Source organism: Capsicum annuum, chromosome 1, assembly GCF_002878395.1.
Source record: "Capsicum annuum cultivar UCD-10X-F1 chromosome 1, UCD10Xv1.1, whole genome shotgun sequence".
Lineage (NCBI taxonomy): Eukaryota > Viridiplantae > Streptophyta > Magnoliopsida > Solanales > Solanaceae > Capsicum > Capsicum annuum.
In genome coordinates this window covers 7337477-7354047 of record NC_061111.1, presented here as the reverse complement: position 1 = coordinate 7354047, position 16571 = coordinate 7337477, and the positions used below count along the sequence as shown (strand labels likewise).

Below are 16571 nucleotides of genomic sequence, written 5' to 3'. Positions count from 1 at the left end.
GACGGGGGGGTCGGGTCAGCGCCGGGGGACGGCGACCGGAGGTCGGGTCGGGTCAGCGCCGGAGGTCGGAGCGGCGGTCGGGTCGGGTCGGCGCCGAAGGTCAGCGACGGCGCCGGGGACCGGGGGCCGGTGCGCTAGCGATGGAGAGAGGGTAGGGAGAGAGAGAGAGGGCCGGCGATAAATGATAAATTATGTTTAATTAACGTATAATATATTCATTAATTATGAATATAATATATTACGTAATACATGACGTAATTATGTAATATATAACGTATAATATTATGAATATATTATGAATATATATACGTTAATTATGTTTAATTTTATATATATTATGTTAATATATTTAATTATAATATATTATGTTAATTATGTTTAATTATATATAATATAATATATAACGTAATATATTCTCACACACACATAAATTATGTTTAATTAACGTATAATATATTCATAAATAAATAAATTTTGAACAGTTTACCGTTCAAAATGGTTGTAAAATATATAAATTATGTTTATTTATATATTTTAATTTCTCTAAAAAATAATAAAAAATTTTAAAAATGAATATTTAAAGCTTAAAAAGAAATATATATATATAAAAAAGTTAAATAAGATGGAGGGTATTTTGATAATCAATCAATTTATTCCTAGAAATTATACCACGCATATTACTTTGAATACAACAAATCAAATACTCAATAAAAAATAGTCCCAACATAACTAATCCCAGTATAACTTATCCTATCACAACTTATCCTAGCATAACTAATCCCGGTATAACTTTTTTTCAAACCAAACGACGTGTAAGTCTACAATGATTAAATTCCTATTCATACTTGAGCTTATATAAAGCACTTTTCAAGTGGACATTCTTGCATTTCATTAAATTATCTATAGTTGCATGTAGATATTTTTAGTATGGCTCCATACTAGATGTTAACACAATAACCAACAACCAGATGAACAAAGAAACATAATAATATTATTTTCTTTAGCTTTACCAAGAGAATCTGTTAAGAAGGCTTGTATTCACCTATTTAGCTACTGAGTTCGATGTACTTTTAGTTATTGAAAAAAAAAGAAAAAAAACCCTCATTATTTCTAGTCCAATCTACATGACTACGTCCTTACATGCAGAGCCAGATAGATAGCATGCATCATTTTTCAAAGGTATGGAAATCACCTGTAAAGTCATTCAACAAGTTTTGGATTAAATTATCTAGAAGATTGTCTTGTCCCAAAACTGTCATTTCTAACATAAGTTCATTCTTTGGTTACAAAAGGCGATTCTCACTGTACATTAAGACACTCGATTGGGGATGACCACAAATGTAGGATAATTGTATTATAAATCTCTATCTGCCTTATTGAAGTCATTATGATTTTACTGACTTGGTTGATTCGATTTAAGTTCATAGTCAAAATAAAGTGCACTAATTTGTGAAAGATTTAACATCCTTTAAGACTAGGAGTTTTATATAGTTTCTGCCAGATACTACAATGAATTGCTGGGTTGGCCGATGTTCTAATACAGTAAATCTTTTTGGGCCAAAAGATTGATATCCTACATTATATGCTTTCATTTTGAGTGTAGTTCCTTCTCTAGAGCTAGACTGCTTAACATTATACTGATCATGAAACTTATGAAAGTAGCATGTGATCTGTTCAGTACTGTATCACCTTTGATGCATAATCCTTGTTTTGGTATCCTTCTTGACCACTTATCATAAATCATCACCTTGAGATGCTAATTACTTAAAAGGACATTGTCATGGACATTAACAAAGGCCATCACACTGTTGAATGCTCACAGGTACAGCAAGAACTTCATTGGTTATCACGATAGGTCCATCTCCACGTCATCGAGGAGAGACGGCAAGCACCATAATGTTTGGACAGAGGGTAATCCTCACCTCAATTTCTTTACCCATGGGAGCGTAAATTTTATGATATAACTAGTGTAGTCCTTTGTATTTATACTTTAAGCAGCACGGGCTGGCTAATGCTAACTCAGTTGTGATTTATTCTCTGGGTTTCTCTTTGAATTATCATGCGAGTAGATGCACGGGGATAAGAGAATATTAGCAAACTTCTCTTCTTGCCTTTTCCTGATTTTTACAAGCTAGGAGTTGGAGTAAATTATTTGTACTTTACAGGCTATGAAGGTGGAGAATATGTTGAAAATTAAGGAAGAGTTTGACTACAAAAGTTTGTCCAGAAGGCTTGAAATGCAGCTAGAAAAACAAATTGCAGAACATGAAAGGCAGCAGAAAGGATTTAAGGATGATATCGAGAGGATCACCCGAGAAGCTCAGATTCGAATTACTGAGGCTGAAAAAGGTTATGCAGAAGCATTGGAGGTAGGTACATGATTCATAAATTTTGGAACAACAGCCAAATCTTATTTAACATGCTCCTTCTTGTTCAATTCACTTTCACTTTATGTGAAGTTATGCATCATCTATTTCATCCCACACTAATTTTCCATGGTCATTTTTGTTTGAATTGAGTAATTTTGCATCAGCAGATTTTATGCCACGACTAGTATTTTCACCGTCATTGTCTTTCTTCTCTTTTTGTTCCCTTTCTTCCATCATCTGCAGAGGGAAAGGTCGCGGTACCAGAATGATTATATGGATGCAATAAGCAAGCTAGAGGAGCAATGGGCAGCAAATAAACAAAAGCAGGAAAATGAAAAGGCCAAGGTGAGGTTATGCATATATAAGTAGAGGTTCTCAATGATCCAAAAAGTTGATGTGTCTTAAGGAAGGTCAATTTTAATGATGATGACCAGTTACTTCTTGAGGAATGAGTATTAGGCTTTTGAGCCTTATATGTGGTGTTGTATCTATTAAAATGAATATTTAGCTATGGGGTCACAAAGTCACATGGTATTGTGCTACAATGATATGTCAATTTGGCTCTAGCCTCTAGTACTGCTGCTATTAAATGTGTTATATTGAATGCATTTTAGGTTAGTCTTGAAAGCTATGCTAGTGCTATTAGGGGAAGAATGAAATTGAAGTCCACTTTCTATTCTGAAAGCTATATTGGTTGTATTGTCTTTCTGAGGGTACGTGTCCCATTGAAATTTTCTTCAAACACGGATTATTATAATTATGATTTTGTAAGCCTCTTCCTTGTAGTGTGTGTGTAATAGACATGCTTGTCTTCTCTTTGAACTTCTACATATACCTAAGCGACTGTCTACATTCTCCTCCGAACCTTTGTGATATTCCTACAATTATGCTGAATAGTAACAGTGAAATAGCTTTCCTCTCATCTTTCAATTTCTGGTTCTATGGTGAATATAACTTTGCTTTGCTGCTTATTTTTCTCATTTTGGCAGTCGTCAATGCTCTCTGCTTCTCTGGAAGTTGCCGAGCTTAAAAAGTTGTTTGAAAATGAAACTATTTCAAGGAAAGTGGCAGAAGAGGAAATTGATAATCTTAAAAATCAACTAGCACAATGGAAAAGGTCAGAGGTAATGATTTGTCTGAAAAGTCTTTTGATCATTTTATATATCTTAATTGTAGTTTGTAGGTTGCTGATAATGTTGTTTGTGATGTCGTAGGCTGCTGGAAATTCTGAGATTTTAAAGCTGCGGAAAATGCTAGAAGATGAAAAATGTCAGAAAGCTAAGCTTGAAGAAGAAATTGCAGTACTACGAAACCAGCTCATGCAATTAAGTTTTGAAGCTGATGAGGTAAAAGCAGTATGTATCTTCAAAGTTACTTAGTATTGCTGGAGAAATCATTAAATTTGTATGCCCTTATTTTTTCCATGGTTGACCACCAGACAAGAAAGAAAGTTCAAAAGTTGGAGCATCTTCTATAGAGTCAACTATATCCTCTTTCTCCCAGAATTGTCTGTAGTGAAGTTGGTTTGTTTAGATCTTTAGGCCTGTAATCATGAGTCATATCACATACTAAACTGCTCCTGCGCTCCATCCTTAATTGTCTAGATCGTGTTTGAGCTAAACCTGCTTCAATCAAAATTAGGCAGCTGGAAGGATAAAGTATTTCAGTTGGCTGCTTTCTTTTCTCTCACCTTGTTGTTTGTCATTCTTCTGTTTTTAAAGTTCTTATTGCATATCACTTTGGTATCGCTTATGCTTGCTGCGGTAGCACTTGATCCATTGCTTTGGTATATGCACGTATTTTAATAATTACTTTACTAGACATCTTTATTAAATTGATAGGATATTTTGTCCAAACGTCCGCACCTCTTTGACGATGAAAATTTTTTCCATGGGAGAAATTTGTCCTAGCAACTTGCTCACTTTAGTGGATTTCTTTTTCTGCCAATTTTCTCGTGTTTTTTGTGGTTCATTGGTGAATCGTTATTGTGAGGAGCGTATCTATAAATATATCTTGATATATTCTCTGCAGAAACTTTTCACATCATATAAGCATTATTGCTGATTAAATGAGTTTATTTGTTGCTTGAGTTTAACTTAAATTAGACGTTGTATTCTTTTCTTAGACAAGGAGGAATCTTGATAGAGGAGAGACTGTAAAGCTGCCAGGCACTCTAGATTCTCCCATTCCTCCATTTATGCATCAGCACCTTGGAGATTCAGGAAATGGAGAGAAGGCCTCAATGGCAAAACTGTTTGAACAAGGTGGAAGATGGACTTTATCTTAGGAATTATTTTTTATTCTTACTCTTCTACTCTCTAATACAATTTACACTGCTTTCACCAGTGGGTCTCCAAAAGATATTGTCATTACTTGAATCAGAAGATGCTGATGTGCAGATTCATGCAGTGAAAGTTGTTGCAAACCTGGCGGCTGAAGGTAGTGTTATGCTATTTCATTTTCAGTGTTACATTTTTAGTCCATGTCTCTTGCTACTCGCAATCTGTAGTTTTTTGGGCCTATATGCAATCTGTTTGATGAATCTAGTAATAGATATGCCAGTCTCTCAGTATTTTGGATAAAACACACAAAACTGTTTTGCATTATCGAAAATATAGTACTCTTTTTCTAAAATTCAGCATCTATCTTCTGTTTTTTTAGCTTTCTCTAGAGCAGTGTCACTTTCCTAAGGAAGAATGTTGTGTATCCCATACTACTCAAACCGCAAATATTTATTTAGCACCTCACTGTTCAAAGTAACGGGATTAGTCCTTATTTCCTGCTTTAAAGCGCCTCCAAGCCAGTGGTTGAAGGACAATAATGGAAGTCAGTCAATCCAATTCACTTTAATTAAAAAGTTCACTCAATTCAATCTATTAAGACCGTTCATCACAGACCTTATAAGAGTTGCATACTACTACTGGCAACCTAATGCACGAATATAAAAAGTTAAAAGTTAAAAACAAACCGAAATGATGTTACATGACGCTGTTGAAAATTGAGAAATGCAAAAGAAGGTAGTATCAAGTCCTTGAATGGTGGTCGACTTATTTCGTATTCCATCTATTTCAGAGGCAAACCAGGAAAGAATTGTAAAAGCTGGCGGTCTAAAATCTCTGTTAACTCTTCTTAGAAGCTCCAATGATGAGACAATTCACAGAGTTGCGGCTGGTGCAATTGCAAATCTTGCTATGAACGGTGAGCTTTGCATCACAGACTAATGAAATATTATGAGTTTAATATTTAATTCTTCTGTTAATGTCCCTTTTTTTCATATGCAAGTCACTCTCTATTAAGTGACGTCATTCTTTAAAATGGAACAGAGACAAATCAGGAGCTCATCATGTCTCAAGGGGGCATCAGTTTGTTATCAGTCACAGCAGCCAAAGCTGAAGATCCTCAAACCCTTCGCATGGTTGCCGGGGCCATCGCTAACCTCTGTGGAAATGGTATAATTTTTTGCCTTAAAAACTGAATATTCTAAGCTAAAATTTCAATATATTTCAAGTAATTGAAGAAGATAACATAAGATCAATGGATATGGCAATATCCGTCTTTCTGATATCGTTCCAACTGTTTCATTTGATGTAGAGCTGTAGTAATAAGAACACTAGTTCTTCCTGAACTGTCCCTCTAAAAGATTCTGATATGATACCTCAACCGAACTGTCCCTCTACCCCCAGCCTTCCCACTTCAACCAAAAAAAGGAAAAAGAGAGCATTAACAGTAAAACAATAAAAAGGGATGAACCAACGAGAAAAAGGAAATAAATATTGTTCCATGAGAAAATCTTTTACAGAACATCCTTAATCAAGTATCTCTGCATGCGGTCTAGATGTGGGTAATTGGATCCTGGTGTTAACATCAATTGGATCTTTTAACCTTTCACAGAAAAGTTACAACCAAAGCTACGAGGAGAAGGTGGAGTTAAAGCGTTACTAGGAATGGTCAGATGCCGACATCCTGATGTTCTGGCTCAAGTTGCCCGTGGAATTGCCAATTTTGCAAAGTGTGAATCAAGAGCATACACTCAAGGTTAGTGGTATACACACTTGGCTTTTCTCCTGCTTCTCCAGCCTCACTTCCTGCACCACCAACGAAACTCCAGAATAGATTTCACTGTGCTGTTAGCAATATTGTAATCAGTATATCGTAGTTTTTGTACTAGTTTCCGCATATACACAGTTGGGCTGGTGTATTGCATGTTCTGGTGAAGAGAGAAATCTCACTACTTTAGTTGCGTGGCATTGATAATCTTACTATGACAGGAAGCAAGACAGGAAAGTCTCTCCTTATTGAAGATGGAACCCTTCCATGGATTGTACAGAATGCTAATAATGAAGCCTCACCAATAAGGCGTCATATTGAGCTGGCACTCTGTCATCTAGCACAACATGGTAAATAGTGGTCTGATTTAGCTTTTCCATTTTGCTTGCACTGTGGAAAACTGTGTCATGAATGTTTAGAACTGCTAATTACAGAAATAAATGCTAAAGATATGATCAAGGTAGGTGCCTTGTGGGAGCTCGTTCGTATATCCAGAGATTGTTCACGAGATGATATAAGGACTCTAGCATACCGCACGCTAACCTCCAGCCCAAGTTTCCAGGCGGAGTTGAAACGCCTAAGGATAGATTATGGTTGAACATTCACAAACGTCATCGAGAAAAGATGGTTTCAGATATGGATATATAGTTATTAACATAGGTAGCTGATTCTTTTTCACAGAAACAATTGTTTTATCTTCAAGAGGTGACATTGGTTTTCAACCTCTTGGACGCCATTTAGGGGTAACTAATAAGTTTGCAGCTTACAGAAACTATTAGTCTTGTAAATTTGCTTGAATTAGGAGTTAGGTAGTACCAGAGCAGGACCGCTATAAATGTAAAGCGTTGATTTGTTTATTTATATATCAATTGAAGCGTGTAACATGTCATTTGATGGTTGCATTCTGGAAAGTAAGGTATGTTATTGCCTTATTGGTTTTTGATACTATATGTCTCTGATGGATATGTGCTGCATGTCAATGAATATACGTTCTGGGGAATTTCTGTTGAGAAAAGAACATGGTATTGGAGGGTTGATAGTTAATTTGTGGCAAGTATGCCTTATACCTTGCGTATTTACCAATATAGGCACTTTTGCAAGTAAGGATTCGATATGAGCATAAAATTGATAGCCAATTTGATTGCATCTTTGATTTGAATTTTTGATTAACATTATAGAAGTGAATATGACTTGATTCACTGGTGACAAATTCTGCATCTTTTTTATTCATCATCATATTGCTCATGATGGAACAGTTTGAGCCGAGGTGTCTATTGAAAACAGCCACTCTATACCTTCACAAGGTAGGGGTAAGGCTGCTAGACTAGACACTACCCTTCCCAGACCCCATTTGTGGGATTTACACCGGGTATGTTGTTGTATTGCTCATGATGGGACACTTTGTTTACGTTGTTAGTTAAGTGAGTTATGCACTCAGTTTCTACTAGAAAAGCATTTGTTTAATTGATTGAGGTGTATTTTTCATCTATATTATTATTACGTACATGTTATGCTAAGGATGTTGTTTTTTGTGTTTGTCAATGGCGTAGACGTCCTCCAAATAAGGCTTCGTGTTTGTGGCATCAACTATCAACGTTCTAATCCAAACGCACATACTATTTTATAAGTATATTTGTCATTTCTTTCTTTATTCTTCTGAGTTATTAATTGTGTCCCTTTGCATTTGTAACGTTCTATTTGGAGTTGGTGTTTGTTCTACCTCTCCATTTGGCAAACGACTTTGTATACTAAGGGTGGATTTGTTTTTTTTAAGATTCAAACGTCCGAATCTGAATGCACGTTTGAATGATTAAAATGTTGTTTCTAGATCTGAAATCTGAATGATTAATACTGTTTGCTTTTCAACATCTGAATGTGCAAAAATTTTTTATTTGTATATAGAAGAAAATAAAAAATACAATTCAAATAAAAAACTAATTATATATCAAAAAAGTATGTAATTTAATACAACAAAATTATTATTTGATCGAAAAAAAATATTTATGTTTGTTAGTGAAAGTGGAGATGATTTATAATGTTGATTGCGGTAACAATGATTGATGTTGGTGATTAGTAATGTTGGTGGTGATAGTTGGCATTGTAGTGACTGTTATGATGGTGACAGTTGATAGTGGTGGTGGTGGTTGTGATGTGACGTTTAATGTTAGTAGTTGGAGGTATTGATTGTGATGATTGAAAAATGAATGCATGACGATTGACGATGTGTTGGTGCTAGTTGGAGATGTTGTTAGTTGTGATGGTGGAGATGGTTGTTAGTAGAGATAAATTGTAGCAATGGTAGTGGTTGAAGTGATGGTAAAAGTGGTGTTACTAGTGACAATGGTGGTGCCGACCGAAGAATGTGTGAGTTTGTGATGTATTAGTGATAGTTAGCGGTGTTACTAGTTGTGATAGATGAGTTGGTCGATAGTAGGAATTGACCGGTAGTGATTGATGATGGTGGTGCTGTCGACAACGATGGTGGCGGTGAATATAATTTGAATAATAGAGGTAGTAGGTATGGTAGCGGTTGACAATAGTGGTTGGTAGCGATATTTGTTGTCGATGATGGTTGTGATGGTGGAGGTGGGTGGTGGTTGACAATGATGGCGGTGACAGAGATGGTGACTGATGATCATGAATAGAGTGGCAGTGGATATTATCCAACACCAGGATATCTCTTCAGACTTGATTCTAGATTTGAATGATTAAAACTCATTCAGACCTATTAAGAGCTAAAATCTTAATAAAAAACAAATGCACTTAATGACTTGAAGTCTGGTCCATTCAGATTCAGACCTCCATTAAGTGCAAACAAATGAACCAAGTGATTGTTTTTTTCCTTATATTTTGGGGCAAAGCCAATATCTTAGGGGTCGTAGGGTACGAGGATGGGACAAACAAAGTTATTCCACCATACATATGGGATAACTTTCAATTATTCGATGTTAATGTCATAAGGTATAACTCCAATCTTATTAATCTAAAGTGTGTTGATCCAAGAGGAAAGCCATTGAATGAGAAACAAAATATATCCACAAGCATTATGAAGGCAAGTTGTACAACTTGCCTCTTTAACACTTGAAAAAAAAAACAGCCAATGCTATTTGGTGATGCAAATTGTCGTTGGACTTTATTTGTTTCTTGAATAGCTATAGACAGCTATATTTAAATATTTTTTAACACGTTGACTTAAAATTGGTAGGGACTTCAAAATATTTCAGTAGGTTCATCCCCTACTACTATTCACTTCATTTTAAAATTTTCTTAAACATGTTGACTCTCAATTGGTAGGGACTTTAAAAATATTTCAGTAGGTTCATCCCCTTTTACTTGAATAAGATCGAACTGGAGATTCAGGAAAGTGATGTTGTATGAATATATGCAAATGATGTTAACAAAAAAAAATCTTTTAAAGACAAATATTCTCGTCTTGAATCTTATACATGTTTAAATATATCTTTGAAATTTATATTACTAGGTTCAAATATATGACACTAATAAGTAACAATGAGTTCAACGTTGCCTACGTACGTTTGACTTAAAATTTTAGATGTAATTTTCGATTCAGTAGAGCGAGAATTTTTTTTAGGATTGTACAAGTGTTGAGATTAGAAAGACAACATTTGAGCAGTGATAAAATTACTTTCGTGTGACTTAATAAATCAAAAATTGTAAACATAGAATCAATTACTAATACTTGAATCAACGCACACTACCTATATTGCACTCTATTGAGGTATTAATTTAACAATGGGTACTTAATGTATCAAACTGTCTCTTATATATATATATATATATTGACCTAGATTGTTCGGGCTCTTCTAAAGCTATTGCATCCGGCGTGGGATTCTGTTGAGGAATTGAATACTTGTACAAAAGATGTCCTGAAGACGAGTGAGTTGTATATAACTACTAAGTGATTACATGCAACTAAGCTCACAAGAACCAACTGAAAATAACCGTCTCTTCTTAACTAATCATTCTAACTAACTCTAATTAATTACATGTAATCACTTAATTAGTTATATACAACTGACTCATTTTCAGGATGTCTTTGTACAAGTATTCAATTCCTCAACAGTATCTCTAAAAAATACGTTTCTTTAAAGAATTTAATATACACCTAAATATATTTTTAAAAAAGTCCGAACAATATAAGTACGGAGTGTTTTGTGTTTTTAGGGGTATGGGGGGTTTTATAAGCCACAGTTGATAAAATCTCAAGATGGAAATTATGAAGATGGACCCCTAGACCACAATACAAGAGCAATTGTGTCTATCCTTCCCCACCAAAAAATCATAGTAATACATTTGTAGTACTACTATTCACCCGACAAAAACACTATGATGGATAATAACTTAATCCCATGAAACACACAACTCATACTTGAAAACAAAGTGTGCAAAATAGGAAGCAATGAAACATAGGCTTACCATCGATCCAATCATTTGCACACCAAAATGAATGGTCACCATTTGGAGTATTATTTTTAGATAATTCTTATGGGGCCATCATAAAGCCTAGCCACATTCCAAAAAAAAATAAAAAATCCACTAGATAGTTTCAACTTTCAAGCAATCATACATATATAAGAAATTCTATGAAATACGTGCTCGTTGATATTTTGAAGAGTCCGAACAATAATGTAATTAACACAAGATAGAATCAACTTCAGATAACTACGTCTCTTTATGCAATATTACTAATTAGTGAAAAAAAGAATCGGCTTTACATAACTATGTATCTTTATGCAACGTGTGGAGTGATTGATCGCAAGGGGTTGAGCCAGAAGCTCATATACGGGTTCAGCCGAACTCAATAGCTTTTGCTCAAAAAATATAGTTGTATAAAGAAATGTATGAAATATATGTACAAATGATAAGTTTAGAATCAAGTTATAAAAACTTGAAGTTATCGTTCTAAAATTCCGAATCCATTTAAAGTTGTAGTGAACCTTTTTTGATATACAATCCAAATTTGAGAATTTGGTTGCCACTCTTTAAATTCGATTCCACATTAAGAGTATCTTGATTAAAATCTGCCCACCCTATGTACATCAGGTAAAAAAAAAGCATAGGGAATGTTCACATAATTCATTTTACAAGAGTTTTCTAAAGTTGGGACTGAATAAACAAACAAAAAGTGAAATATAGAAGGCTTAAAAGAAAAAAACAAAAAAGATGAAGGAAGAGGAGATTACAACATAGAAGAACAATGTATATCTTCATACTATGTTTTTGTGGATATAAGTCTAGTGAGACTGTGAGACTAGTTCTAAGTTTCACAGTCAAGTCAAATTATATTATTCAAAACTAAAGCCCCTACAATCAGTAAAATATAGTCAATTTTTTAAGAAGTCAAATACATTATTCTTCAGTCTATGAAAACTAATTCTAGATAGAGTATTAGCCTATAAAATAAGAAAGTACAAATAATTTTTATCCTATAATAGTATCATATCGCCTAAAAAGATAATTATAGGTAATCTGAAAAAATAAGACGATAAATAACATAGTATTTAAGTACATTTGCTAGTGTAAAACTTACTTATATACTAGTATATGTGCAAGATAGATCCTTCTATTTTAAATCATAATAAAGGTAAGCTAATAGATACCTCTTCTATTTTTGCTACCCTCTTATAATACTTCTTCCGAAATGGTTGATATCTATCATACCAATTATATTCTTTGGAAAATTTGACAGTAATAAATGGAATTGATATCAGCATCTTACATTAGTACTATTATGTGTGATACTTTCTTACACAACAAAGGAGTATTTATTTTGGCATAATACATAAACATGCTTTTTAATTTGACCTCATATCGCATCTATAACCTCCAACTTTGGACGTGCACAAGTAGACACTTAAACTTGCATAAAGTTGAACAAGTAGACACACGTGTCCAATGTGGCATAATACACGTAGGATGCCACATAGGACACGAATTGGCCATGTAGGTCGCCATATAGGATGCACGTGTCTACTTATTCAACTTTATACAAGTTTAAGTATCTAGTTATGCACGCACAAAGATGAAAGGCATAGATATAAGTTGAAGCCAAGTTAAAAGGACATGTTCATGCATTATGCCTCTTGTTTTTTTTGGTTGTGTGTGTGAATGAATGATTCATATATGTAGCCACATGCAGTGAGGAAAAAGCAAAAGCTGAAGAAGCCTTTGATAGTTTGTCTAATTTAGAGAGAGGAGGATAGAGAGAATGGATAAGGCTTTGAATATCTCAAGATGGGTGCATATTTTTACTACAACAACACATGAGTATAGCTACATGGGTTGTTGCACTAAAAGCAAGCAATGTAGTGACTAGGGGAGTGTGTTGTGGGGAGCTACTATATGTATATGTATTGCTTTGGTGCAAAGAATCTCAGCTTTTTGTTTCACTTTCAACTTTAAAACAACACAACAATACCAACATATTCAGAGTATACGGAATCTTACAATAAAATTCTACTAGAGATTTAAACTATATGTATTGACTATATCAAAAGAAATTTACACTATCAATGTATTTATTCAAGGTAATGATCTGACTATATAAATATTCTTTACGTCTACACCATCAATGTATAGAATTAACTTAAACACTTTCTCCTCCCCATTCCTAAATGTGTTTTAACTTCTATATATATAGTGTTAATTTACATACTCAAATCACCAAAAAATAATTATATGTCATTACCATAAAGATGAGGGTGAATAGGTAACCAAAAAAAAAAATGTTATAGCTACCTGCAATCACAACTTAAACTAACTACACCAGTAAGCCAGAGGAATTCTACTGAACTCAATAACTCAAATGGTTAATTAATGTCTTCTATCGTATCCCAAAACCATAAAATTTTAAATGTTCAGTCTATTTTTATATACTGATAATATAAAAAATCGTCATATTTTCGATGCTTATATAACGTAAAAAAAACTTAAATACATTATGAGAGAGAAAGAGCAAAGACTGTGAGTTAAGTACAGAGAAGAACAGACTGTATAACATAAGGCTAGACGTTACACTTTGCTTTTGCCTCGAAAAAGAACCTTTCTTCAGTAACTGATGCACGTGCATTCCACATCTAATTTATGTCTCTCCTTCTTCATACCATAAAAACCCTAATGGCTCGTTTGGTACGAGGGATAAGATATAAACTAATTCCGAGATTAATCTTAGAATGAGTTTATCCCGTTCTGTACATTGAGGGTGGAATAATAACAGTCCTGGAATAACTAATCCCGGAATAATTAATTCCCAAATAGCTTGTTTCCCAACCAAACGAACCGTATTCTTGAAAAATAGAGGACATAAAAAAAGTCTTGATTGTTTTTTTAGGTAAAAAAAAGAAGAAGAAAATGGTAAAAATAAAACTTCAAAGAGTATAATGCAGCCCATACCCCTCTACTAGTTTTGTCTGTCAATACTTTGCTACCCACCTCTCATAAATGAACCAAGACTAACATTTTATAATACTATTACTGGAAGGGCGGTTTGGTGGTGATAAGTTCCAGCTATGTGTAAAATTTAGGAAAAGACTTAACCATAAGGATCTATTATACTACAAACTATAAAGTCTTATATAGCATTCCGCAAGAAAAATATTTAATACTAATACAATTATCAAGAAAACATTGTTATCATCACAATTATATTATCATGATTATGGAATTGTGATATGTCCTTTTTCCAAACAAATGAATCTCATATATACAATCATGGGTTTTCAAGAAAATCATGAAAAGAGTTGGAAGTTATGGGAATGCCAAGAATTTATCATCATGAAATTAAGATACACATCATCAAGAAAACAGTGAATTTACAAAGTTAACTTCATTTGATGATCAAAATTACAGCCACCACATCATGATCATATCATAATCAAACTCATTATCACAATCCCAAAAGAAAAATACCTAGCTGAAAATGCAAAAACTAAACCCCAAAAATGTAAAGTAATTGAAAGGAAAGAAACTCGAAAAACCCTTTTCCTAAAAATCATCTCTAAGTGTTCTTGATGAGAAAGAAAAGAGTTTAAGCTAATGAAACAAGTAAATCAAGAGAAAATAATTACCCTTTCTATGAACTTCTGCTAGTTAGAAAGGTGGATATGTCATCCTTGCGCAGGCCAGGGCCATATTGTCAATTTTCTCTGTATCGTTCCAATTTTATCAGGCGACCTCCAGCTAATCAGAATGGAGGTCTTCCGGTTGCCCAATAGGGTTCGGAAGGTAACTGAATGGAGTTTAGAAGATTCGGAGGCATTCCATGAAATAGAGATGGGTCCGCCATCATTTGTTGTTGTTGTTGTCCTGGTCCCCCGACATTTCCAGGAGGAGGGTCGCTCCCCAGCGATCCTCCTCCAGGAACTGGAAGAGGATTTTGATCATCCTCTTCCAAAGGAAGTCTTTCATAAGCTGCATTGCTAAACGAGGCCGCCATAATAACAACTGGACCAGATGCCATAAGTGCACCAACAACACTACCACCAACAACTTGTCCTTGTCCACCTGCTAAATATATAGTCAACCCTGATGCTGCTGGTGGTGCTGGTGGTGGAAGAAAAGATCCAGCTAATGATAAAATCTCAAATCTACCATGTAATGTTACAATTGCACCTGGTGAAGCTGGTTGTCTCAAATTAACATTAGTAACAATACCTGTTCCACTCATAATACAAACCCCTCTTTGTCTTCTTCTTGCAAAATTTGATATGCTTTCCATAATATCACAACCATCAGTAATTTCCATAACATGAGTTCTAAGAGCATTTGCACTATCTCTAGTTATGATAATTGGTGGCTTAGGTTTGTTCTTGGATCCAGCTGGCCTTCCTCTAGGTCTTCTAGTGATCTCTCCTTCTCCTGAATTTCCTGTTCGTTGAAGATATAGTTAAGTAAATAAACGTTTATATAAATTCTCCATAACAACTTAAACTTTCAAATAAAACATAATTAAGTTAGTTAGTAAACGTTATAAGAACTGCCTACAACAGCTTAAACTTTCAGATGAGACAGTTGCATGATTCAGTACCTGTCATACCTAATCCATCTTTCGATTCTCCACCGTTTGAATTTTCATTATTGTTGTTGTTGTTGTCATCGCGATCTCGCTTTTGGCCAGACATGTTGAGACCACTTGTCCCACTTTGTTCATCTTCTGAGGTTTGATGAAATTGATGTAAGTTGAAATCTCTAGCGTGGAAAGGTGGAGGAAGTGAATGGTTCATTTGATCCATAGATTCTTTAACTTCAATTTTACTATTCTTCTTGATATGGAAATTAGGTTGAAGCAAAGAAGAAATGGATGCACAAGCAAAGCTAATTAGCTAAAGGGGAATAAGGGTTTGTAAAGATAGATAGTGGGAGAAGAGAGAAGCTTAAAAAAGGAATAAGGGGAGTAGACTTTGAGTTGTTTGGTCTTATTTTGTACTATTTTTTTTCTCTTTCTTGTTTTGTGGCTTTTTTTTGAGGAAAGGGGTAACTATTGTTTATTGAACCAAGGTACTCATAGTCTTCATCATAAAGAAAAGGGATTTTTTAAGTGGGGTTTTGGGTGTCATCCACCAAGAATTTTCACTAATCTCACAAAAAACCTCTTCATCATCATACTATGATGATCTTCTTCTTGTATATGAGCTACAACAAGAAGTGAACCTTGAAGATAGTTTTTTTCATCTTCTTGAAAAAAAGACTATATAGGTAACACTCCACCGTTCATTTTTACTTGTTTATATTTGACCTGACACGCTTCTTCAATAACAAATATAAAAGGATAGTTTATCATATTACCCGTTATTAATTATCATCTAAATGTTAGAAAACGAATACTATCTAATAATAAGAATAAAACAAGTATAAAATGGTAAATTGTATAGTCAGAGCTAAAACAAGAAGTGAATCTTGAAGATAGTTTTTTCATCTTCTTGAAAAAAGACTATATAGGTACTACTCCCCAATCCATTATTACTTATTTATGTTTGAATTGACACACCTCTTCAGAAGCAAATATAAAAGGATATTTTTACTATATTACTGTTTGGAAATGAATTTTTTTTTCTTTTTTTTGAAAAATTATTGTACGTTAGTGAAGAAAGTGAAAACAGTATGTGTTTGGCCATCAAAATTCCAAATACAATTCCA

The 16571-nt window shown here is 34.3% G+C and overlaps 2 protein-coding genes across 4 annotated transcripts in view; one reads left to right on the top strand and one right to left on the bottom strand.

Moving 5' to 3' along the window:
- LOC107866822 (kinesin-like protein KIN-UB) overlaps positions 1-7305 on the top strand; it is a 17988-nt gene extending 10683 nt beyond the window's left edge. Inside the window, exons 8-19 of one of the 2 annotated variants that reach the window (XM_016712832.2) lie at positions 1823-1911; positions 2166-2369; positions 2613-2714; positions 3359-3493; positions 3584-3715; positions 4495-4633; positions 4716-4808; positions 5442-5567; positions 5693-5818; positions 6261-6404; positions 6638-6766; positions 6851-7305. In XM_016712832.2, the coding sequence (XP_016568318.1) occupies positions 1823-1911; positions 2166-2369; positions 2613-2714; positions 3359-3493; positions 3584-3715; positions 4495-4633; positions 4716-4808; positions 5442-5567; positions 5693-5818; positions 6261-6404; positions 6638-6766; positions 6851-7014 (1583 nt within the window). In that variant the 3' untranslated portion in view covers positions 7015-7305. Of the gene's footprint in view, positions 1-1822; positions 1912-2165; positions 2370-2612; positions 2715-3358; positions 3494-3583; positions 3725-4494; positions 4634-4715; positions 4809-5441; positions 5568-5692; positions 5819-6260; positions 6405-6637; positions 6767-6850 lie in introns of both variants that reach the window. The other variant, XM_016712824.2, reaches the window with a different exon arrangement.
- Positions 7306-14205: 6900 nt separating this feature from the next.
- Positions 14206-16071, bottom strand: LOC107852491 (AT-hook motif nuclear-localized protein 24). Of its 2 annotated transcripts, none has more exons than XM_016697527.2 (2): positions 15463-16071; positions 14206-15302 (listed from the first exon to the last, which is right to left on the bottom strand). In XM_016697527.2, exons 1-2 carry the CDS (start codon positions 15665-15667, stop codon positions 14620-14622), a joined length of 888 nt encoding a protein of 295 aa, XP_016553013.1. In that variant the 5' UTR covers positions 15668-16071; the 3' UTR covers positions 14206-14619. The 2 variants fall into 2 exon arrangements, with proteins under 2 accessions (XP_016553013.1, XP_016553021.1); XM_016697535.2 differs by having other exon boundaries at positions 15472-16071.
- Between the last annotated feature and the right edge of the window lie 500 nt (positions 16072-16571).

Bases quoted from the DNA above. Each gene is read 5' to 3' on its own strand.
- LOC107852491 (XM_016697527.2), bottom strand. From the start codon at position 15,667: ATGGATCAAATGAACCATTCACTTCCTCCACCTTTCCACGCTAGAGAT. The intron at 15,303-15,462 runs GTACTGAATCAT...TTCAACGAACAG, and splicing joins AGATGGATTAGGTATGACAG to GAAATTCAGGAGAAGGAGAG.